The 23,673-nt window shown below is 44.9% G+C and overlaps 1 protein-coding gene across 8 annotated transcripts in view; it reads right to left on the bottom strand.

Annotated features, from left to right (window-relative positions):
- LOC141917715 (F-BAR domain only protein 2-like) overlaps positions 1–23,337 on the bottom strand; it is a 142,510-nt gene extending 119,173 nt beyond the window's left edge. For 5 of the 8 annotated variants that reach the window (XM_074811113.1, XM_074811121.1, XM_074811115.1 and 2 more), the window contains exons 1-2: positions 23,185–23,337; positions 7,787–7,878 (exon numbers count right to left, since the gene is read on the bottom strand). In XM_074811113.1, the coding sequence (XP_074667214.1) occupies positions 7,787–7,878; positions 23,185–23,214 (122 nt within the window). In that variant the 5' untranslated portion in view covers positions 23,215–23,337. Of the gene's footprint in view, positions 1–5,549; positions 5,767–7,786; positions 7,879–9,023; positions 9,362–23,184 lie in introns of those variants that run through there. The other 3 variants (XM_074811117.1, XM_074811119.1, XM_074811120.1) reach the window with 3 other exon arrangements.
- Positions 23,338–23,673: the final 336 nt, after the last annotated feature.

Below are 23,673 nucleotides of genomic sequence, written 5' to 3'. Positions count from 1 at the left end.
TGTAGCCTTTAATAAAGTGGCATCAACTTGATCACATTGATCGTCTAAGTTGTGTCCGAGGCTTCCGCGTCGGCAACTGGCGCCCGACCAGGGACCCGAGGGAGCCTCATGGAAGATACGCGGGACTCAAGCCCTGGGGAATCGGGACCCTCCCGTCGGTGCTCGCCCGAGCAAGAGAAGACGGCCCAGAGGGGGCAGTATCAGCCGTAGCAGGCGCTGCCCCGGCGCCTGGGAAGACGCGCGCGCAATCGTCGGGAATCTCGCCCTGATCAGGTGAGCGGCTGGGGAGGAGATGGGGTCCGCGCTGGGTAAAGAAGAAGCGGCAGTGGTTAAGCTCCTCCAACACATACTCTCTGAGAGAGGATTATCTTATCAGGGGAACCTGAGGAGGGTGCTGTTGTGGGCTCGGCAGCACGGACTAATCCCCTCAGTGACCGCAGCCTTTGAAGCAGCTACTTGGGAAAAGATCGGCGCGGCACTGTGGGACGACATTAGCTCAGGCTCTAAAGACAGTGGGAAACTCTCCACCGTGTGGAGATTGGTCCTAGACACTCTGACAGAACTGAAAGCAGAACGGCAGACCCCCGCCTCCGCTTTCGCTGCCTGGTCAGCAGAGGCCGAACGCGCTGGCGCTCAGGATTCCGCCACTGCTGGGACGTTCGCGGGATCCCTGTTCCCCAAGGCGGCTCCTAAAAGGAGGGACGGGGACGCTGCACGCGCAGCACCCGTGCGGCAGGGAAGGCAAGAGCAAAAGTCAACAGGTTTACTACAGGTTGAGTCCCCCCATCAAGCTCAAAAGACCAATCCCCAGAGCGCCCCGCCCCGCCCCCACCGCCGCCTCGCCAGAGGAAGGCCCCGACCCAGCCCTGCCCCCGTCCTCGCCCCCGACACCCCGGTCGGTGCAGGAACAATCTCGTTATGATTTACAAGATCAACACTTGCAAGAACTAACGAGAAAACTAGAGCAACTTGAAATGCGAATGAAGGAATTGGCTCAGCCTATTCCTCCTGCACCGCCGCCGCCCCCTCTTCCGATTAACCCCTTTTTCCCCGACACTGGGGGGGGGCGGTCAGGGGGAACAGTGGCAATCGGGCTGCGGCCATCGTCGGCTCAAAGGGAGGGGGGGCACCGGGACGCGCGGGTGGTAATGGTAATCCGGCACATCGATGGCGGGGAGTTACTCGGGATGCAATAATAGAGGGGCAGTTTAACGAGCTGGGACCTGTGGTGTTCCCGGTAACAGTAACCCCACAGGGCAATGAGTGGGAGGCCTGAGACTGGAAAATGATTAAGGAGGCCAAATTAGCCGTAACACAATATGGGTTAAAATCGCCATACACTAATTCAGTAATTCAGCATATTCTTACAGCACATTTATTAACTCCGTATGACGTGCGCATGATTGTACAAACCTTACTAACAGCTTCCCAACAATTGCAATTTCTCCAACGTTGGCAAGTGGCCTGCGAGGCTGCGGCAGCCACACCCCGTCAGCAAGGGGATCCTCTATATGGGGTGCAAGCTCAAATGCTGATGGGCGCAGGCCCTTTTGCCAACCCGGACTGGCAAGCAGGGTTTCAACCAGAAGTGTTACATTAACCCAAGAATTAGCCCTAAAAACGGTTTTAGACATACAGGATGAAAAAGCGGCGCCAGCATTTACAGGATTAAGACAGGGGCCCACAGAGCCCTAGCCTAAATTTACTGACAGACTACATGCTGTTATTAATGGTAATCCTGACTGAAATGATGAAATGAAAGTTAAATTTCTTGATATGCTTGCTTATGATAATGCTAATGAGAAAACTAAGAAAGTCTTCAGTCTCTTACCCCGCCTGCGGCCGAGCCCGGCACCGCGCTCTCGGCCCCCCCCCCCGCCACAAGCGGCAGTTTTTACAGAAGCTGCTGACACTGGGATGCAGCGCCCCTTGTCTGCCAACACCACATAATCAATAAGCAATGGCTTTATATATTCTTAACGCTGTTTTGATGTTTGTAGTATTTGTCATTTTATGTTATGTGAGTAATAAGTGTAAGAGGCCTCTTTGTGTGACTGTTCTGCGGGTGTGAGACGCAGCCCAGCGGCAGCTGCGGAGTGTGGAGTTCTCTGACAGAGCGTCCTAGTGCCCACTGGGTCATCGGTGCTGCCTGTTTGTTCGGGCTCAGTGTTTGAAGTGTCACAGGTGAAATATCTCCTCTAGCAGGAGGCAGTAATTCTGTATTAATTGTTGTCGTGAATTCAGGTGCACACTCTGTGGGGAGAGTGCACCCTTGTACCATCTGCCTGAGGGGGTATTGTCATAAAAATCATCTACAACCTTACAGGGGTTGTTCGTTTTACCAGAGGTCACAGACGCATGTTTAGTAACAAAAGGGTCAAAAATTACTCAGCTTGTTTATTTTACTACAGCTCCCCCTAATACTATGCCGAGAAGCCGGGGTGACTCAGGATTTGGATCAGCACTTACTCCTCAAACATTTTAAGCTCAGACAGGAAGACAAAGTCGACCTCTGATAAAACGTGCCCTCACTAAAGCAGAAGAACCTGTTGAACTGACAGGCATTTTACATACTGGTGTGGATGTGACTGTAATATCTGTGAGCAGATTGGCCGTTAGCTCGGGTAACGCGAGTGCTTTTCGGGGTTGGTGGTCATGCTGTAACATTTCAAAGCAAAGATCTCATTCAGGTAAGGGGCCCAGAAAACCAGGTAGCAAATATTCATCCATTTATATTGGAAACCCCTATTACATCATGGGGTCGTGACTGTATGGCTCGATGGGGAACTCAAATTGGATCAAATTTGTCTTAAGGGCCACTGCAGCACAACCCACCCCTAAACCCACCCTGAAACTAACCTGGAAACAGAATCACCTGTGTGGGTGGGTCAGTGGCCCTTGCCAATGGAAAAGTTGTGCCACCTTAATGATTTAGTTCAGGAACAGTTAAGTGCAGGACACCTCGTACCTACCACCAGTCCTTATAACTCCCTGGTGTTCATTATTTTAAAGAAAAGTGGTAAATGGTGACTTTTACATGATCTCCGACGCATTAATGATGCCATGGAGGATATGGGTACGTTACAGCCAGGAATGCCCTCCCCAACAACGATTCCCCGAAACTGGCATCTTGTATCTGAAGGATTGATTTTTGTTTTCATTCTCTTGCATCCGGATGATGCACCTAAATTTGCCTTTTCTGTTCCCAGTATTAATGTTAGTGAACCTGCAAGACGGTACCACTGGGTTGTTTTACCATAAGGCATGAAAAATAGTCCCACGATGTGTCAGTGGTTTGTTGCAAAGGCTTTGAGCCCTGTTAGAATGCAGGTCCCCCAGGCTGTTATATATCATTATATGGATGACATCCTTATAGCAGCAGAGACACAGGAGATCGTGGAAAAGCCTCTTGCTTTAACCAAAGACTCAGTATCTCAAATGGGGTGACAAATAGCACCTGAAAAGGTACAGAGATCATCACCATGGCAGTACCTGGGGTGGAGAACTTGTGAACAGACCATTGTCCTGCAACAGGTTAAACTTAAAACTGATGTTAAGACTTTAAATGATTTACAGAAACTGTTATGAACCATAAATTGGATACAGCTGTTGTTGGGCCTAACTAATGATGATCTCCATAGCTTGTTTGATATTTTGCGATGAGATCCTTCATGGACATCACCCAGAGTACTTACAGAGAAAGCGAAACAAGATCTCCACCGTGTACCTAATGCCGTCTCAGAAACACAGCAAGCACGGCTTTCTCATGCATTTTTTTTTTCCCCCCACCAAAATGCCCGGGCAATACAAAACCAGTTTTCTTTATCAAGGCGTCAGGCTGAAGACATCATTGTGACTCGCCCTGAATACCAGAAGGACTCTCTCTCTTCAACAGCTAGTGGTGTCAACCCTCAGGGACTCACCTCCTCAGAATTATGGCAATCTCATATCGCTCCCTTTGCTACATTTGGATCGTTAAAATACGTGCCACCAATATTGCATCACTTCTCGTCACAGATACCAACCAGATCAACAAGAAGTTCAGGGCAAGGCTCAAGTGTTAGCAAAAAACCTGGAAAGTGCTAACTGGGAAGGACCATATCCTTTAATAACCTGGGGAAGAGGTTATGCTTGTGTCTCCACAGGTCACGGTCCCTGGTGGTTACCGGCAAGGTGTGTGCGACCACACCTGAGGCGTGAGAGGCAGCTTTTGGTGGACACTCAGGAGCTGGCTGTGGGTGCTGTGGGTGCCCCTGTGCCGACAGTTTGTGGTCTCTTCGACTGATCATTTAAGCAGAATGTAGGGGTAATGCTTGCTACTGCAATAGGACAAAATACACTGTCTGTGTCCTTAATCACACTACAGTTGCCAACTCTTTTAGGAGAAAATGCTAACAGTACTTGCAATTCATTAATTACAATTCATATAGGCTTACTTGTCACTAGTGAAAGATGTAGCTTAGACAAAATGTAGTTATTAATAAGGATGAAATGCTGTAAGAATGTGTGTATTCGACTGACTTTGTTTAGCAATATTAAGAATTAAGAACTCAAGTGTTTAACCTTATTAGAAACTCCCTTGGTTTTCCCCCCTGAGTGGTGGCCAGGGTCTGGGTGGAACCCAACAGGAGGATGAAATCAGATGTTTCTGCTCAAAGAAAATTGCCAGTTATTTTGGCCTGTTGATTTAGATATATGAGGCTGGACCTGCTTGCAGCGATGTTGGATGCCTCACCTACGGATGGACGCATCGCGTAGGATTTCCGGTTTGCGAGGAAGGGCACTCTAAATTCTCGCTGCACCCAGGGTTCCCCAGCAATTGCGGATCTGAATGTTAGTACCCCATTAAGTAAGTGTGCTATTCTGTATTTTCCTTACTGTTTATTTTTGTAGTATTTAGTCATATCCCCTAATTATGGGTACTGAAATTAGCCTACTCTTTTTTACCTAGTAACTGTAACCGCTGTATTGTTTCTAGCATTCTGTGAAACTATTTTAAGCATGCTGTGTTTTTTGAAGTTTGCCTAACCCTCAATTGATAAAGCCTTGAAACAAGTCTTGCAGGTGCTGCTGCAAAACAATGAAAGGGGAGATGTGGGAGGCATTGGCCTGTCAGCCTTACACAGCCTCTGAGCAATAGCTAGGGTTGATGAAGAACAGGCCTTGGAAAATAGATAAGGGACTGCTGAGCTGTGCCAAGGTGGCAGGGAAAACAGCGGACAGCTGCAACACTGAACTGTGAAAAAGTACTAAGCTGTGAGAAGTTACCATTGCGGTAGGGCGGAATGGGCCAGGGAATATGGGGAATTAGTTCAATTGACCCGTGAAACTGATAATGGACCAGCCTATACCTCTCAAAAATTTGCTCTCTTTTGTCAACTCTGGGGTATACGTCACATCACAGGTATACCACATTCCCCCACGGGGCAAGCCATAGTGGAGAGAGCACATCAAAACTTTAAAAGCGCTTTTGTAAAAACAAAAAGGGGGAGAGGTCTTGGCTGCTGCAGAACCACTTGCAAAAGCGGTGTATGTGTTAAATTACTTACGGCTCACAGGTGATAGGGAGGAACCACCAGTAGTAATACACAGTATGGATCTGAAATCTGATATAAGCTGGTGTGGAGATGGTGCTTTTGCTCAGTACAAAGATGTTGCTATAGGAGAGTGGAAAGGACCTGTGGAACTAACAATGACGGGTCGAGGCTATGCCTGCGTTATTACCGATACCGGCACTAGATGGGTTCTGAGTCGATGGGTGCGACCCTGGAAAAAGGAAGTTAAGAAAGATGAAACAGAAACCAGATGAGATATTAACTTGGAGCAGGGGTTATGTTTGTGTTTTCACAGATGCTGGCTCTCGCTGGGTTCCTGCTCGGTGTGTTCGGCCTCTATTGAAACCTGCCTCAAAGTGAAGGATGGGTGGTCTCACAACCAAACGCCACCGCAAGCCCTGAAAATCCATTCTCTACATGCTTGGGAGAAATACCTGTGGATACATGGCCGAACCCACTGCAGTTCTGGCTTAGCAAACAAACTAATGCTACTTCTTTGGCTTTAAGTGGTCTTTTAACTGATGTTGATAGTGTCAGACATGCTACGTTACAAAACAGAGCTGCGATTGACTTTTGCTTCTAGCGCAAGGACATGGTTGTGCTGAATTTGGAGGAATGTGTTGTATGAATCTATCCGATCATTCAGAATCTATCTTTAAAAGCATTCAGCAATTGAAGGATGGAGTCAAACGCTTAACAGAAGATGATGGCTTGGACTGGCTGACAAGGATGTTTAAAGGTTGGGGACTATCTGGTTGGTTGATAACATTAGTCAAAACTGTCGGAGTAGTCCTTTTGATTGTAGTGACTGTGCTCTTAATGTTGCCTTGCCTTATAGGCCTTCTGCAAAGGGCCCTGCAGAGGACTGTCGGTGCAATGTTTTTAGCACAGGAACAAAGGGGGGTCTGGATCTCTCAAAAACAAAAAGGGGGATTTGTGGCATCGCTGGAGAACAACGGACATGTTGTGAGCGATCCAGACCAAGGGGCCTCACTGTAACAGCAAACTGCAGCTGTGTTCAAGGACATAAACAAGGCCGAGACGGCCTGAGAAACTACATTCCTGGGCAAAAGATAAAGAAGTTGGACTGTTGAAAACAGGATGCCTACCTAGTGGGAGAGCAGCACGTGGACACCACACCGGGACCAATCATAGAGGGCAGAAGGGCACGTGAACAAGTAGCTTTAGCCTATTAGCAATAAGATAGCGGCGCGTGAAGCTTGTGATAGAGTATAAATTGCTGTGTAACCTTTAATAAAGTGGCATCAACTTGATCACATTGATCGTCTAAGTTGTGTCCAGGACTTCCGCGCCAGCAACTGATTACCTGCCAGATCCATGATGGTTACATTTCATGTAAGTTTGTTTTGTTTTTTGTTTTTTTGAGTTTTTTTATAATTCTTTGTTGAGGTCTATTTTAGGCCAAAACTGAAATTTTTATCAAAAAAAATCAGAAAACAAAGGCTGTTTTTTTGGACAACTTTTACCACAAGAAACCTTCAGTGAAACGGGACCTCAATTAGGCTCTTGCAAGTTTTTTTCTATGCATCATCTGGTGTCAGTAACTGAGTAAGACTAAATTCTGAAAATGACACATCATTAATTTCATCCAGAATGGAAATTATGTTCAAACTAGCAGCAACAGTTGTCTCTTATAAAGAAGATCTGTTTAGGAAGTTGTCACACTTGCAGATTTCAGTTCTGTCCCTTCTATCCCATAAAAAACAACCTGGGTTATTTTCTACATATTTTCTTGTCCATATATATCACTTCCATTTCTTTAACCAACCTAGTTTCTCAACATCTTAATCTAAAAGTATAATTTTTTAAGATCATACTAGAACTTGCTAATACCCTAATTCTACATCTGTGGTCAAAAACTTTTAAAGACTGATAATTTTTACTACTGAAATTATTACTTCTCTTCCAAACATGATGAAAAATTTGGATTAATTTAAATAAACTGCTGGACACCTAATGTGACATTTCTAGCTTTTTACTCATTTTTTAATTCAAACCTAAAAATTAGAAGCTTGTTATTAATTGATGCTTAAAAGTCACTATTCAGTCCTAAGAAAAATGAATAAAACTAAAAGTTATTTTAGGATGCAAGAGATATTTTAAAATGCTTGTTGATTTTTATATATTTTGCATGTTACTGTAACACAAACTCAAATAAAAAACACAAGCAGTATATTAAAGAGCCAGGATTAGCAAGGATGAATACATACCTTTCTCTTATAAAGTCTGCTAAGTCTTTTGTTGACAAATGTCCATGTTTCATGTTGTGATAGAGAACATCAAAACCATTGTTCCTTTCCCCCTAAAAATTAATAATAAGAAGAAAGTAGAACTATGAAACACATGCTACAACAATTACAGAACAAAGTATAGAACTTACGCATTTTAGTAACTGATCGAGTTTCATGAAGTGAATGATTTCTAATGCTTCAGCTTTTTACCAATTGCTCTTAGTGCCCTTCAATCCGTTATATGTAAAACAAACTTAAAATCACCTCAGCAGCCACTACTACCCTCTGAATGACAACTCATCTATTACATATTTTTAGACTATATTTTAAGCCATTTACTTTCTATATTTCTATGGGTCTTGTATTCTTTTACTTCCCATCTTATTAAACACATACATAATACTGAATTCCCTCATATCTTCCATTATTTTCCATGAACTAAAATTCACACTTTGGGATCACTGGATATCCCACCTCCCCAATTCTTCATACTGCATGGATATTTCTCCGTTTTTTGTAAAATTGGTAAAAATCACTAATGTCTTCCTTCTCACAAGTAACTTCCCTTTGTCTGTTCTGAAGTTTTAAAACTACACTTAAACATTTTCCAAATAAGGAAGGCATATCTCACCCTTTGTGGTGGTGTGCTCCCCCCACCCTGACCTGTATTTCCCATAACCCTGCTCAAATAACCACCAGTGGCTGTTGTAATGAATGCATCTGGTGGTGGTGGCTGCATCCAGCTCAAAGTGGATTCAGGGGAGACACTGTATGGTTTACCCCTGCGGAGGTCTGAGACCACGCGGCCGCTGCCCCTCCCCCACAAAGGGAGTGAAATACAAAGCCCCAGGCTGAGATAAGGAGAGGTTTAATACAACAGTGCAACAGCAACACAACAAACCACAACAATAACAATAACAGTAATAGTGATAGCAATGAACAGAGCAAAATATATACCGACACAGCAGTGAGAGGACTAGCTGCGCCAACCCACGCGATCACCGATTCTTCCCGGGCTCGCGCTAGGATGTGACGTCAGTATGATATAAGAATAACCGGCTAGGGCTTCCCCCCACTGCTGGGGAAACTTAACCCTATCCTGGCTAAACCAGGACATAATCCACCCCTTTAGTCTATACCATGTGCGTCACATCCAGCTGCCACTTAGCAATTAGCATTGACAAAGAAAAATTAACAAAAGCACAGTATAACTCACAGTGTGTTTTCACCCACAATCAAGTCCCCTTGTGGCACGCATCGGACCTCTCCATCCTTCTGCATCACCCACCAGGTGCACCCAGGTCCTTGAGCAAAAGCAATCCCGTGGATGGGTTTGCCTTTGCCCGGCGCAGGACTAACCCAGACCATTTTTCCCAGCAGGTCCCTCATGCGCACCACAGGGACTTTATCCCCGTCTACAACACGTGGAAGGTTTGACTGAGCCGGGCCAGCTCGATTGGCAGATCCTCTTGTGTTCACTAACCAAGTGGCCTTTGTCAGATGTGTGTCCCAGTGTTTGAAGGTTCCACCCCCCATTGCTCTCAATGTAGTTTTTAACAGTCCATTGTAGCGCTCGATCTTCCCAGAGGCTGGTGCGTGGTAGGGGATGTGGTAGACCCACTCGATGCCGTGTTCTTCTGCCCAGGCATCTATGAGGTTATTTCAGAAGTGAGTCCCGTTGTCTGACTCAATCCTCTCTGGGGTGCCGTGTCGCCACAGGACTTGCTCTTCAAGGCCCAGGATGGTATTCCGGGCGGTGGTGTGGGACACTGGATAAGTTTCAAGCCATCTAGTGGTTGCTTCCACCATTGTGAGCACGTGGCGCTTGCCTCGGCGGGTCTGTGGCAGTGTGATGTAGTCGATCTGCCAGGCCTCTCCATATTTATATTTCATCCATCGATCTTCATTCCGCTGGGGCTTCACCCGTTTGGCTTGTTTGATTGCAGCACACGTCTCACATCCGTGGATGATCTCTGCGATGGTGTCAATGGTGAGGTCCACCCCTCGATCTCGAGCCCACCTATATGTTGCATCTCTGCCTTGGTGGCCCGAGGTCTCATGGGCCCACCGGGCTATGAACAGTTCACCTTTACGCTGCCAGTCCAAGTCCACCTGAGCCACCTCGATCTTAGCAGCTTGGTCTGCCTGCTGGTTGAGTTGATGTTCATCAGTGGCTCGACTCTTGGGTATATGGGCGTCCACATGGCGCACCTTCACAACGAGGTTCTCCACCCGGGCTGCAATGTCCTGCCATACTTCAGCGGCCCAGACGGGTCTGCCCTTGCGTTGCCAGTTGTTCTGTTTCCATTGCTGCAACCACATCCACAGGGCACTTGCCACCACCCACGAGTCAGCGTAGAGACAGAGCCTCGGCCACTTTTCTCGCTCAGCAATCTCCAAAGCCAATTGGATGGCTTTCATCTCTGCGAACTGGCTCGATTCACCTTGTCCCTCAACAGCTTCAGTGGTTTCCCATGTGGGATACCACACCGCAGCCTTCCATCGTTGATGTTTTCCCACAATGCGACAAGACCCATCAGTGAACAGGGCATATTGTTTTTCTTCCTCTGGCAGCTCGTTATATGGTGGGGCCTCCTCAGCACGTTTCACCTCTTGTTCTGGTGACATCCCAGCATCTTTGCTCTCTGGCCAGTTTATGATCACTTCCACTAATCCTGGGGGGTCGAGGTTCCCTATTCGAGCCCGTTGTGTTATCAACGCAACCCATTTACTCCACGTGGCATCTGTTGCATGATGTGTGGAGGGAGCCTTTCCTTTGAACATCCATCCCAGCACCGGCAGTCAGGGTGCCAGGAGGAGCTGTGTCTCAGTGCCGACCACTTCTGAGGCAGCTCGAATTCCTTCGTACGCTGTCAGTATCTCCTTCTCAGTCAGGGTATAGTTAGCTTCAGAGCCTTTGTATCCCCGGCTCCAAAAGCCTAGAGGTTGGCCTCGGGATTCCCCAGGTGCTCTCTGCCAAAGGCTCCAGGAAGGGCCATTCTCCCCGGCTGCAGTGTAGAGCACGTTCTTAATCTCCTGCCCTGTCCGGACTGGCCCGAGGGCCACTGCCTGGGTAATCTCCTGCTTAATTTGTTCAAAGGCTTGGTGTTGCTCTGGGCCCCATTTAAAATCGTTCTTCTTGTGGGTTATGTGGTAGAGAGGGCTCACAATCAGGCTGTAGTTTGGGATGTGCCTCCTCCAGAACCCCACAGCGCCCAGGAAAGACTGAGTCTCCTTTTTAGTGGTTGGTGGGGCCATGGCTGTTATCTTGTTTATCACCTCCATTGGGATGTGGCGACGCCCATCTTGCCATTTTATTCCTAGGAACTGAATCTCCCTTCCAGGCCCCTTAACTTTCTGTCACTTGATGGCAAAACCAGCCTTCAGAAGGATTTCAATTATCTTCTTTCCTTTCTCAAAGACTTCCTCAGCTGTGTCCCCCCATACAATGATATCATCAATGAACTGCAGGTGTTCTGGAGCCCCACCTTTCTCCAGTGCAGTATGGACCAGTCTATGGCAAATGGTGGAGCTGTGGTTCCACCCCTGGGGCAATCGATTCCAGGTGTACTGGATACCCCTCCAAGTGAATGCAAACTGTGGCCTGCACTCTGGTGCTATTGGGATGGAGAAGAACGCGTTAGCGATGTCAATCGTGGCGTACCACTTGGCTGCCTTCGACTCCAGCTCATACTGGAGCTCTAGCATGTCCGGCACTGCAGCACTCATCGCTGGCGTAACTTCATTCAGGCCACGGTAGTCCACGGTCAGTCTCCATTCGCCATTAGGTTTTCTCACTAGCCATATAGGGCTGTTGAAAGGTGAATGAGTCTTGCTGATCACCTTCTGGCTTTCTAGTCGACGGATCAGCTGATGGATGGGGACCAGGGAATCTCGGTTAGTGCGGTACTGCCGCCGGTGCACCGTCTTGGTAGCAATTGGCACTCGCTGCTCTTCAACCTTAAGCAACCCCACCACCGAGGGGTCCTCTGAGAGGCCGGGTAAGGTGGACAATTGCTCAACCTCCTCCAGGGCAGCTATACCAAAGGCCCACCAGTACCCTTTTGGGTCTTTAAAGTACCCTCTCCTGAGGTAATCTATACCTAGGATGCACGGGGCATCTGGGCCAGTCACAATGGGGTGCTTATGCCAGTCCTTCCCAGTTAAGCTTAATTCAGCTTCTAATAGGGTCAGCTGTTGGGATCCCCCTGTCACCCCGGAGATGCAGATGGATTCAACCCCACTGTGGCTTGATGGCATCAAGTGCACTGTGCGCCAGTGTCTACCAAGGCCTTATATTCTTGTGGGTCTGATGTGCCAGGCCATCGGATCCACACCTTCCAGTAAATCCGATTATCCCTTTCCTCCACCTGGCTAGAGGCAGGGCCCCTCTAATCCTGCTCACCATCACTCACTTGATCTAAGAGTGACTCCTGTAGGAATGACTTCCTGGTCCCCTCAAGAGGGTCAAGCATAATGTTGGCCATTCTATTCTGTCTGGGGGATTTCCGACTGGACACTGGAGCTGCGTCTCTCTTGGAAGACTCCCCTTTCATGGTGGTCTTCCCTTTCAGCTGCTGTACTCGTGCAGCTAGGGCGGAAGTGGGCTGTCCATGCCACCTTCTCATGTTTTCCCCATGGTCGCGGAGGAAGAACCACAGGGTGCCCCGTGGTGTGTACCTTCCACTGCCCTTCTCTTGGGTGGGGAAACGCCTGCCTCTAATGGCTGAGACATCGGCCCGTGCAGGTGGAATGTAGGACATGTCCTGTTCCATTTTCTGGAGCCTCTGAGACAGTTCCTCTACAGCTGAAACCAAAGCATGTTGGGAGGAAGGGAGACTCCCCTCATATTGCTGGAGCTGGCCAATCACTTCGTCCACTGTCTGAGTCTGGGTGTCTCGCCACCAGGATGCTGCTGCTAATGCTTTGGAATGTGCCTGTGGTCCACTTTGCAGGAACTTCCGCCACATCAGCTGTGTGCAAGGGGCCTGATCTGGATCCATTGGTGACCGCTCATCATTCAGATCACCATAGATCATATCAAACACAGCCATTTCCCTGAGGTTTTGGATGCCTTTCTCCATGTCGGTCCACTTGCCTAACCGACATAGAGCATCATCCTTGTAGGGGTACCTCTCCCTCACAGCGAGCTGGAGTCACTTCCAAAGGCTGAGGGTTTGAGCCTGTTTCCCTATTGCCTTCTCAATACCAGCCTGCTTGGCTAAAGGTCCCAACTGCTTGGCCTCTCTCCCCTCCAATTCCAAACCAGCAGCTCCACTATCCCAGCATCGGAGCAACCAGGTGCAAATTTGCTTGCCTGGAAGGCAGCTGAAATCCTTCCGCATATCTCGCAACTCACTGAGGGATAGAGATCGGATGATTACCTCCGGCTCTTCCTCCTGCTCTCGTGATGGGCCTGGTTCATCATCACCCTGTACACTGTGAGGGGATTTTTTGGTATATTTGGTTTTCCGTATCGGGGCAACTGATACTGGCACTGCTTGTTCCCCTGGCCCAGCTGCTGCACCAGTAAGTTCACTCTCAGACCCTGCAGCTCTTTTGCCCCCTTGAGGGCAGTGATCAGTGTTAAAGATGACACGGTAAGCATGGGCAAGCCCCCAGCACATCGCAGCGAGTTGCATCTCCTGGGATTTGTCAGATTGGCAACACACGTTTTCCAAACACTCCACCAGTTTATCAGGACTCTGCACTTGTTTGGGAGTGAAATCCCAAAGCATTAGGGGTGACCACTGACTCAGGCACTTGCCCATCTTTTCCCACACACCTTGCCATTTATAACTATCTGCCCTCAGGGCAGGTTTCCGGGTGGTGCTATTGTTGGAGAAGTACCCCATGGCCCAAAACAAGATCTGGCAGACATTCAGAAAGCACAGTGCCGCAAGCACACTGGCCTGGGTGCTCCAGGGATAGCTGAAACTCTCAAAACCCAAGAGGATCTCTTCCCCTGGCTCACCCATAGAGGGGGTGAGACCCCAAACAAAAGACCAGGCAGCAAACACGTACCGGTTCACCCCCACAAGCAGTGATACACGCACATTATAAGCAGTCTGCAGCCAGTACAGCAAAACAAGACCCTTGATACATTTTCCACCGATAACAAACACCAGCACTGGGAGCACACAGGGGATATGAGGATTAATCCAGCCCCACCACGCAAGCAAGTTGGCCAGCATTGCAAATGTTTCTTATCAAACAAATGCAAATAATACCAGGAAAAATTACACCTAACAGATTGCTCTAACACACCTTCTCTTTTTGTCCTTATCTCAGCCTTCTCCAGCCCCACGTTGGGCGCCAAAGTTGTGGTGGTTTAGTCCCTGCCGGGGTCTGAGACCACGCGGCCGCTGCCCCTCCCCCACAAAGGGAGTGAAATACAAAGCCCCGAGACTGAGATAAGGAGAGGTTTAATACAACAGTGCAACAGCAACACATCAAACAGCAACAACAACAATAACGATAACAGTAATAACAATGAACAGAGCAAAGTATATACCGATACAGTAGTGAGAGAACCGGCTGCGCCAACCCACACGATCACCGATTCTTCCCGTGCTCGCACCAGGATGTGACGTCCGCATGGTATCTGAATAACCCAGCTAGAGCTTCCCCCCCACTGCTGGGGAAACTTAACCCTATCCTGGCTAAACCAGGACAGACACATAACACAGCAGCCAAGGGCTAAGTTGAGCAATGTGTCCACCTAACTACAGTGCTGGTCAGTGTCTGACTCAAGCCAAATTTGGAAGAAGCTAACACCTGTAGTCAGTACATAGATATGACTATAAGTCAATTATCTTACTCTATAAATAGTGGACAGCCCAGGGACTGTTGAGCTCTCCTGCACGGCAGCAGGCTGCATGCCAGGATCTCCCCTTGAGCAGGGCTGCCTCTCAAGATTACTCCTTGAGGTTGAGAGTTTTTGCCACAACAGATTCTCGGTAAGTGATTAATAGCACACTAAACTTTGATATCCTAACTAAGTGATATAAAGGACTGGTTGTGCACATATAATCCTTTAGACATAAACTGTTGACCAAGTCTGGGACTAAGTCTGGATCCAGCTGCATCCGGACTCCCCTCTGAGGAGGAGTTTAGAAAGCAAGGGGGTCCTTTCTGAACCTCACGACTCAACAGGAGGGTCTCCCTGACAGTTTTGTCTGACTCTGTCCTCTATGCAGTAAATATGAAGTGAACCTTGCCGTCGAATCTTGTTAAACCACTGTCTCTCTATCAAACTTTGTTAAATCATTGGTTTATATCAATAAGCATATTACTGCCTTCTCTCTTACGAGTGCAGTGTGTCACTATCTGCAACACCATTAAAACTGAGACACTGCCCTAAAAACTGATTTATAAACCCAGCCAGCTTATCACCTCTGGCATCATGGCTAACTTCCCCTGAACAGGAGAAAGCAACAATAAATGAAAGGAAGGCTAGACAAGGCACAGCATAACAACACTGCTACTATAAGAGTTTTCCTGTCAAACTATCCATTCCCCTCCTGCCTTCCAAAAGCTTCAGATCCATAATGCTGCTGCTACTAAAGACACGGAAGCATAGCCTCAGGAAATTTGCATGCATGTTCATGTTGGAAGGGAAAGAAGGATGGGAAGCAGAATCCTGGACTTTTCACAATGGCAGCTCTATATCTCCAGTGAAAGAAGTCTGAGGATTTGGTCAGACACCACCACAATCATTTCTGTCCTTGTTCTGGAAAAATTTGTTTGTGCACCCATAAGGCACACCTGATAAGGGAAATTATACAGCTATATAAACTGTATTATATTCTAGCAAATAAAAACAAAGAGCAGCGATCTAGATGACTGAGTACATGAACAGTTGCATTGCTCAGCAAAAGAGATAGGAGCAAGGAGGAGACAGCAGGCAGGGATCCGCCCGCTTAAGTGGAAGCAGCCACAGGTGGATGGAGGAACCTTGCAGCAGCCATAGTAGTAGGCCCACTTGTGTGAAGTGTTAACTGCACTAGGATTATTTGCTTTACTTCTTCCAAGCACTGGGGAAAACATAAACCAAAACAACTTAGAAAAAGACACCTATGAAAGTGACTGTCCCTAGGACTGCAGTAAGTTGTAACCTGAAAGAGTTCATCAAAATGCAGATCAGTTTAGCGTAATTGCAATTACAGAAAGGTCTGTAAAAAGCACAAGCAGAACTAAATTGAATACACCAGAATACAGCAATCTTTAAAAGGACTATCTACAGAGCAAGGCTTTTACGTGTTTGAAAATTAAGGACAAGAACACCAACTAGTAGGAAACGTAATTTTTTTTTTTTTTTAAAACATAGCCTTACTATTTCAAGTACCAGTCTAATCACAACAGTTCAATAAACTGTTTGGAGTAGTTAACGATAAGAAATATCATGCTATATACAAACTTTTTTAAACACTTTGTGCATGGGGAATGCAATTAAGAACTACTAACTAGCAAATTAGGTTTGAGGAAGCCAGATCCACTTTTATTGAAAATATGATATCTGCAAATGCAAGAAGTAAACCATTTCACTCCCCTTTCACTTTTATCTAATCAGTTTGAAGCTCAGAATAATTTTGACTACTGGTGCAATAATAGGTACCTTATTAACTTCCTGTATTTACTCAATATAAACCCTGAATGCCACCGCATTACAAACCCACCAGAATAACTCTGTAATTAAGACCTTACTGATATTTTCAATACAAAAAAACCCTCTTATTTAACTACTCTAAAGTTGTTGTTGCGCCCAAATTTGGAGATAAACTTTTACACATAATTGTTAAACATTTCTTCCAGAAAAACTAATAAAATTCTCCTCGATGAAATGTTCTTTAAGGTATTTCTTCTACCTAAACCAACACACTGACCAAAATGTGCTGCTGATCTTTTAAAAGCGACTTTTCATAATGGGGTAGCTTTTAATCTTTTCTATACTGGAGCTCCATATATTTCTTGCCAGTTTAGAAATACATGAAGGATAGCATAGCCATGACCCAGCCTCTGGCTGCATACTTTGAGGGCTGATAATCTATCAGAAATGTAACTTTGCAAACCTTTACAGAATGCAATGAGCCAGAAAAACCTACTCCCATCATCATCTTGTTCCCTAACTGTAACTGAAGATTACTGCAATTTTTTTCCACTTAAATGAAGTTTTCAAATCAGTCCTACTCTTGTTCTTGACTTCACACTGAATAGCAGAAAGCACAAGAGAGAAACAGAACAGATACTTTCCTCAATTAAGAAAGTCCCCTGAAAGCCACACCTTTTATACATTATCAATAGTTATCAGAGGCTAAGAGGCTATGTGAAAAATATATTAAGGTTTAAACACAACAGCAAGTCCAAAGCAGACTCTCAGATTTGAGGGCCTATGTGGCTTAAGTTTGACAAAGCTAAAAGACATTTTCACTTGCAAATATAATGCCAAGTGCAGCCTACCTTACCAATATCAGGCTCCAACTACCAGCACAAACATCTAGATTTCAAAACTGTTCAAATGTTTCCAAGTTATACAATCAAGAGTACTGATTATTAACCTGATGACAATTCTATAAATTACATTATCTTCTGCTCATGTTTGGAGACATATGTACCTACGTCAAAGTATCATATCTCAGTGCAGAGAACATACATTTTTCTGCTTCGGAAAAGCTATACAGCCTATCCACAACTACTTTATTTAGTAGTTTTTTTAATGAAGAGTAGCTCAAGTCATACACTGAGCAGCAGAGTTAAGACTCTCTATTTAGGATAAAGACAGAGATGTATGCTGCAGCTAAGAGGAAAAAAGGTAGTTCGGTTTACAAAAAACAAGTATGCATCATCTATGGGCACATCAGCTATCAACACTATTTATGTTTTGGTTGGTTTTCCTCAACACTACCCCTCCCTATACACATTGTATATAATTCTGTACATGGGAATTTTATGTCTAGCCAATTTTTCTTCATTATGTAAAGCATTACCTGCTCCTTCCTGATGGCAACAATAATAGCTGGGATCACAAAAAGCCTAGTACCAGCCTACTTAAAAATAAATAACATTAGGGAAAACCTCATTCTGTAACCATTGTACCAACTAGTCTTTATAGTATAAAATTGTATGAACTTTCTTAAGATCTATATAGTTGACACTGCATACTGCACAGTCATGGTTCAGTCAGCATGACTACAGGACCCCAGCTCATTGCAAGGAGGAGAACAACAGCCTCCACCCTGAAGAATAAAGGGTACCCCTGGACTACCCAGATCATGCCAGCATCCCAGCCCCTCCAATACCTCTGTGAAACCCTCCTGTTATCTGGCATCAGAGAGAAGGAATTGTAGCAAGATCGACTCCAGGGACACCTAGATCAAGAAAGCAGCAGACAGATGATGACACCACAGAATTATGGTTGCTTTGCAAATGGTGCCATGTGTGTGTTAAGTAGCAATTGGTCAAATCATGTTGTACCTGAATGCTTGAAAGGTGTAAGAACCCTGTGTAAAACCACATTCAGGGTGCCCCAATTTGAATGGGACACCTCATGCACATGAATAAAGAATTACTCTTGTAATTCTATAGTTTGCATCATAGTCTCTCTCCCTGATGGCACAAGCCAATTGTGAAATTTTCACAACCATAAACAGCAGATAGCAGAGATGAGACCTTCCACTCCCATTCAGAAGCAAGTACCATCCACTACTATGACAGACAGACAGTCAAGTCAGATGCAGATTCTTCTAGATGTTGGATCTTTGAGAAAGAGGAATCTCTTTTATCATTTATAATATCAGGTTATATGCAACAGACTTCCACATCAGTTCGAAAGATCATTCTGAATGTCATTTCAGGGGTAAAACACCATCTGTTGAAGATGATCCCATCATTACTCAACAGAAAACAACCGTGAAACTGTGTACGAGAATGCAAAATGTAAGCAGTCCCCTCTCCATATAAGCTCCATTTAATTACTTTGAAGTTCATAAGCGGTTTTCTCCTTTTTCCCTAGAGCTAACAAAACTCTTCAGAAGCTGGTGTTCTTGTTGAGGTTTCTCATTTTACACTGCCATAAGAGAGCTCTTCCGTGGATATAGTATAGATGTCTCCTGAGAGCAGGTCATAAGAGGAAACAAGGCTTCAAGTAAACACTGCACTTACATAAGCATACAATGAGGCATTACTGACCAACTTTGCATACAAAATAAGAGCCATGGAAAAAGAGGGCAGACAGTCCTTCCATATCCCTTTATCAAGAACTGCAACGATTTTCTCATGGAAAAAGTGACCCTATCAGCAATCAGAATTCATCATTTCCATGACTTGTACATAACAGGAAACAGAGTACAGGAACTTTGTTTTACTAAACTACTTAATAGACTGAAAAAAAATTTAAGAATAAGTTTGTGTCGCATGTAAAAGATGATTCTGAATTTAAAACTTGTATTTGGTAAAATACCCAGAAATTTCTGGGCAATCTGTAGCGGTATTTGTTTCCTATGTTTCTAATCAAATTGTATAAGTGGAAGCTCTGTCTACTTTGGACCAAAACTGTTCAACATTAACATCTATTAGTGTAAAAAACCTAACACCCTCTATTATAGCACCCCTCTTTTTACCCAATGTAAACAAGTGTTTCTCAACTCTTAAGGTAATTCTATAGTTCCCATGACCATTCAGATGCATACTACTTGTTGAGCTAGCATGAGAAGCAAGGACAGCCGCAAATACTGTTTTCACAGAAAACCAGAGCAGAGGAGACAATAAAAGTCACATGCAGTTCTCAAACACATTTTGATTTTGGTCATACTTCAGAAGCTTGATGAGAGAAGTTCAGACAAAGTTTAATTCCACCCCCACCCCCCAAGTTCAGCAAGAAACATTTGACAGTAAGTGAATTACCATCATTTCAACCTATGTCTTTACAAAATGCATTAGCAGTGGTTAAGCATGCACATCATCCTTCACCCCTATTCAACCCTTTAAACATGGCCATATCACCACATTACACTGAAGAAATGGCACAGACTGAGAAAAATTATACTTTTAATTATAAATAATTTAAGTCATAACCTGCTTAATCCTCTTTTTAAAATAGCCTACCAAGCCCACAACTTGGAAACAGGCAGACAAATATTCAAACAACAGCATTTGTAAGTGGTACTCAACCATAAAAAGTTTAGGTCCCTAATTTACTTCAAATTGTCATAAAATGAAAACTGGATAATCTCCAAATTAAGTTTCCAAACCCTAGTTAAACCTTACAACTGCCTATGGCAAACATGATATATTGATATGACCAAAAAACACCCCTCTTGTTAGATAAATGCTAAATAGGAAAAGCCTAGAAAATAATGAATGTGGGAAATAAAGTCACTTGCTTCAATTTCTGGGGTGAGAATTGAAAAAAATCTGTATACTTCGCCTCTTGTTTTGGTCAGCTCCAGAGAACCTGTCCTATGGCTAGTTTTACACTTACAAGTACTACCCATACTATTCTGTCAGATAGGAGAATGAAAAAACCACACCCCTGGCTAACAGATTACGCATGCAAGAATCCTAATACAGATAAATAATAATGGCATAGAAGCCCTTTCAGTAGAAAATTTTTGTCTATATCAAGAAAATTCCATAGTTGTTCCAAAGTTACACCAATATGCCAAAATATAACTGTAGACAATCCATTAATGGGAGGGGAGCACAACTTGCTCATACAGTTGAAATAAAGTATTTGCTGAAACTAGGTACAACTTCCCAACAACTACAAGATTTGATTTATGCTGCTTAAAAGATACCCTATTTAATAACTGTGGCATCGCTGGAGAACAACAGACATGTTGTGAGCGATCCAGACCAAGGGGCCTCACTGTAACAACAAGCTGCAGCTGTGTTCAAGGACATAAACAAGGCCGAGACGGCCTGAGAAACTACATTCCTGGGCAAAAGATAAAGAAGTTGGACTGTTGAAAACAGGATGCCTACCTAGTGGGAGAGCAGCGCGTGGACACCACACCGGGACCAGTCATAGAGGGCAGAAGGACACGTGAACAAGTAGCTTTAGCCTATTAGCAATAAGATAGCAGCGCGTGAAGCTTGTGATAGAGTATAAATTGCTGTGTAGCCTTTAATAAAGTGGCATCAACTTGATCACATTGATCGTCTAAGTTGTGTCCGAGACTTCCGCGTCGGCAAATAACTGATTTACAAATTTTAGTAGAACAGAACAATAGAAACTGGGTGTACATCCCACTAATACTAAAATGAAAGTTCCCAATATTAACCAAAACCAATCTTCTCTTTACCCACAAACTTAGAAAGACATATACTAGTCATTATGGTTTGTCCATTTGACTTCTTTTCATGCACCTAACTCCAAGTAAATTTAAACTCATTTTAGATGCTCTGATTAACATCACTGTCATTTTGTTTAAACTGTTGCTGCTTGCTGCAGTTGCACATAAGTAACATGTGTTTCATACTTTCCACCCAGGAAAATATTTAGTGGACCCTGTATACATGAAAATATTCATCTGATTAATATTATGGTGTTATATTTTTGAAAGCTAGCTAACAGTAATTTTCAATTACCAAGTGTCTGAAAGAGCTATGTAAAATTGAGAGCATCAAAAAAAAAAAAATCAAAAAAAGTAGTCACCTGATGTTTACACTGACAACATATCTTCTTCAGTTCTGAAAGTTTTGAGGAGTTTGAACACAAAAGCAACCTGGCAATTTCAATTTTCTTCTTCCAGCTTCAATAAATTAAATAAAGATCAGCTCCAGAGAAGCTCTATGCATATGAAAGAAACCAGATATTTTTATCTGTATCTAAATAATTTAAAATATTTTTTTAAACAAAAAGATGAAAAGTTGCCAACTCATGCTAAATGCACACACAGATGGAGGAGACTGAGCAACTATTGCACAATAGCCATCTTGAAACTGAGCATCCAACTGTACACCAAGTAGAAGAGCAGCATTGTTTAAACGTGTGAATGGAACTCCGGGTGGAAACGTGACAAGTCTCATTATCACTCATATCACATAAGTGCATATGAAAATATGTCTTACACTCATTAGAACAAGCCTCTTCACAAAGCTAAAATAATTAACCCTGGGCACAGACAGCCCTTACATGCTACAAAAGAACCTGAAAAGAATCTTCCTCACAACCATTCTCAAAAATCTACAGGTAACACCAGTGATTAAAAAGATAAAATAAAAGAATTAGACAAAGCAAATTTAAACACATATTTTTATATTCCAGAACTTTCAGATTTATCATGCACAGCATTAGAGAGACCAGTTTCAGCTATACATAAAAGCTTCCAACAGTTGAATCAATTTTAAAAAGTTAACAAATATATACTGACAGTTTAATATTCTCAATTAACAAGAGTATCACCTGCACCAGTCAGTTTAAAAAAAAATCAAACTTATGTGAAAGCTTATGCAACACTTCTTAAGTAGTGCTAAGAAAACAGTAAGTCACTGATAACAAATACTTTTTATTCTACTGTACCAGCATGAGTGTACTCAGTGACAAAACCTAGCTACGTATAATTACAAGAACACTATGTATACTTACAAGAACACTTACTTTAATGTTTCAGACCAGCTACAGTCACAATGAAAACAAGTTCCATTTCATGCAAGGCTCAATAATCCAAATCCCGATTTTAAGTTTTTCTCCATATATAACTACCCAATTAAAAATATAAATACTTGCACAGAAATAACCGACAAATTATGTTCCTAAAACAGACTGAAAAGTGTTGCTTCTCCAGCTGGCTGCTGTTCAGGCTATACCTTTTATCGGGCAGACAGAAGTGAGTTGTCGGTACAAAAGCATAGAGTTCCAAGACACAATTTTGCTTTTGCATGATAAGTCGTCACAGTTAGTGCTGTTCCCCCAAACAACTGCATTGTATGGGAGGCTTAACCAAGAGAGATCAGACTACAGTAGAAGCCCCACCTACGCACCACAGTGGCTGCAAGAGTAAGACCCCCTAGCAAAGGGTCTCCCGCTCGTATCTGCACATCCCTTAGCCCAGCAAACCCTCTCCCCCGTTATTTCTCCCTAACGGACCACCGAGCACTACGCGAGACAGAGGCAGGGCGCTTCCCCCACGGCCCAGCCCGGCCGAGGCAAGGCAAGGCAAGGCGAAGCGAGCTGAGCTACGCAGGAGGCCGACGCAGGAGACACAGTGCCACGGAAGGGACGGCGGCCACCACCCTCCGCCGCGCTCCCCGCAGCAATACCCAAGCCCAGTACGCTGGCTGCGCTGCACCGTACCGTACCGTACCGTACCGCATAGCGCCGTACCCTGCCCGCCCCACCCACGACACGGAGAAACCGGCTCGCGGCACTTCCCTACCCAGAAGCTCTCCACGAAGTACGCCATCATCACACCGCCGCTCCAGCCCTCAGACGCTAAGACGCAACGGAGGAAACACGCACTTCCGCAGCACACTACCCTTCCCGTAACAATACAACCGCCACCGTCCACGCAGTCTCACCACCCCCAACTACGCGCATGCGCCCAGCCTCCGCCGGGCGCCGTGAATTGTGCGCAGGCGCGTCGCATTCCCCGCCTCCCCCGGGCGGAGGAGCAGCGCGCGCATGCCCAGAGCACCGGCCTCACCGCAGCTGAGAAGTGCTATCGCAGAAGTGAAGAAACCCTGATCTCTATAGAAATATGAATATACTTGCAGAAGACAGACTCAGAAATTTTGAGTAAAATTCCTCCTCTTCCGTAACCACTAAGGAGTGATTATACTGAAGGCTGGAATGCATACGAATCATTTGATACCCAGGAGAATAGATTTATGCTGTTTGAAATTACTTTATAACCAAGCATCTTTCC

Source organism: Strix aluco, chromosome W (assembly GCF_031877795.1).
Source record: "Strix aluco isolate bStrAlu1 chromosome W, bStrAlu1.hap1, whole genome shotgun sequence".
Taxonomy (NCBI): Eukaryota; Metazoa; Chordata; class Aves; order Strigiformes; family Strigidae; genus Strix; species Strix aluco.
Note: the sequence above shows the minus strand (reverse complement) of the source record. Positions and strands in the feature narration are given on the sequence as shown.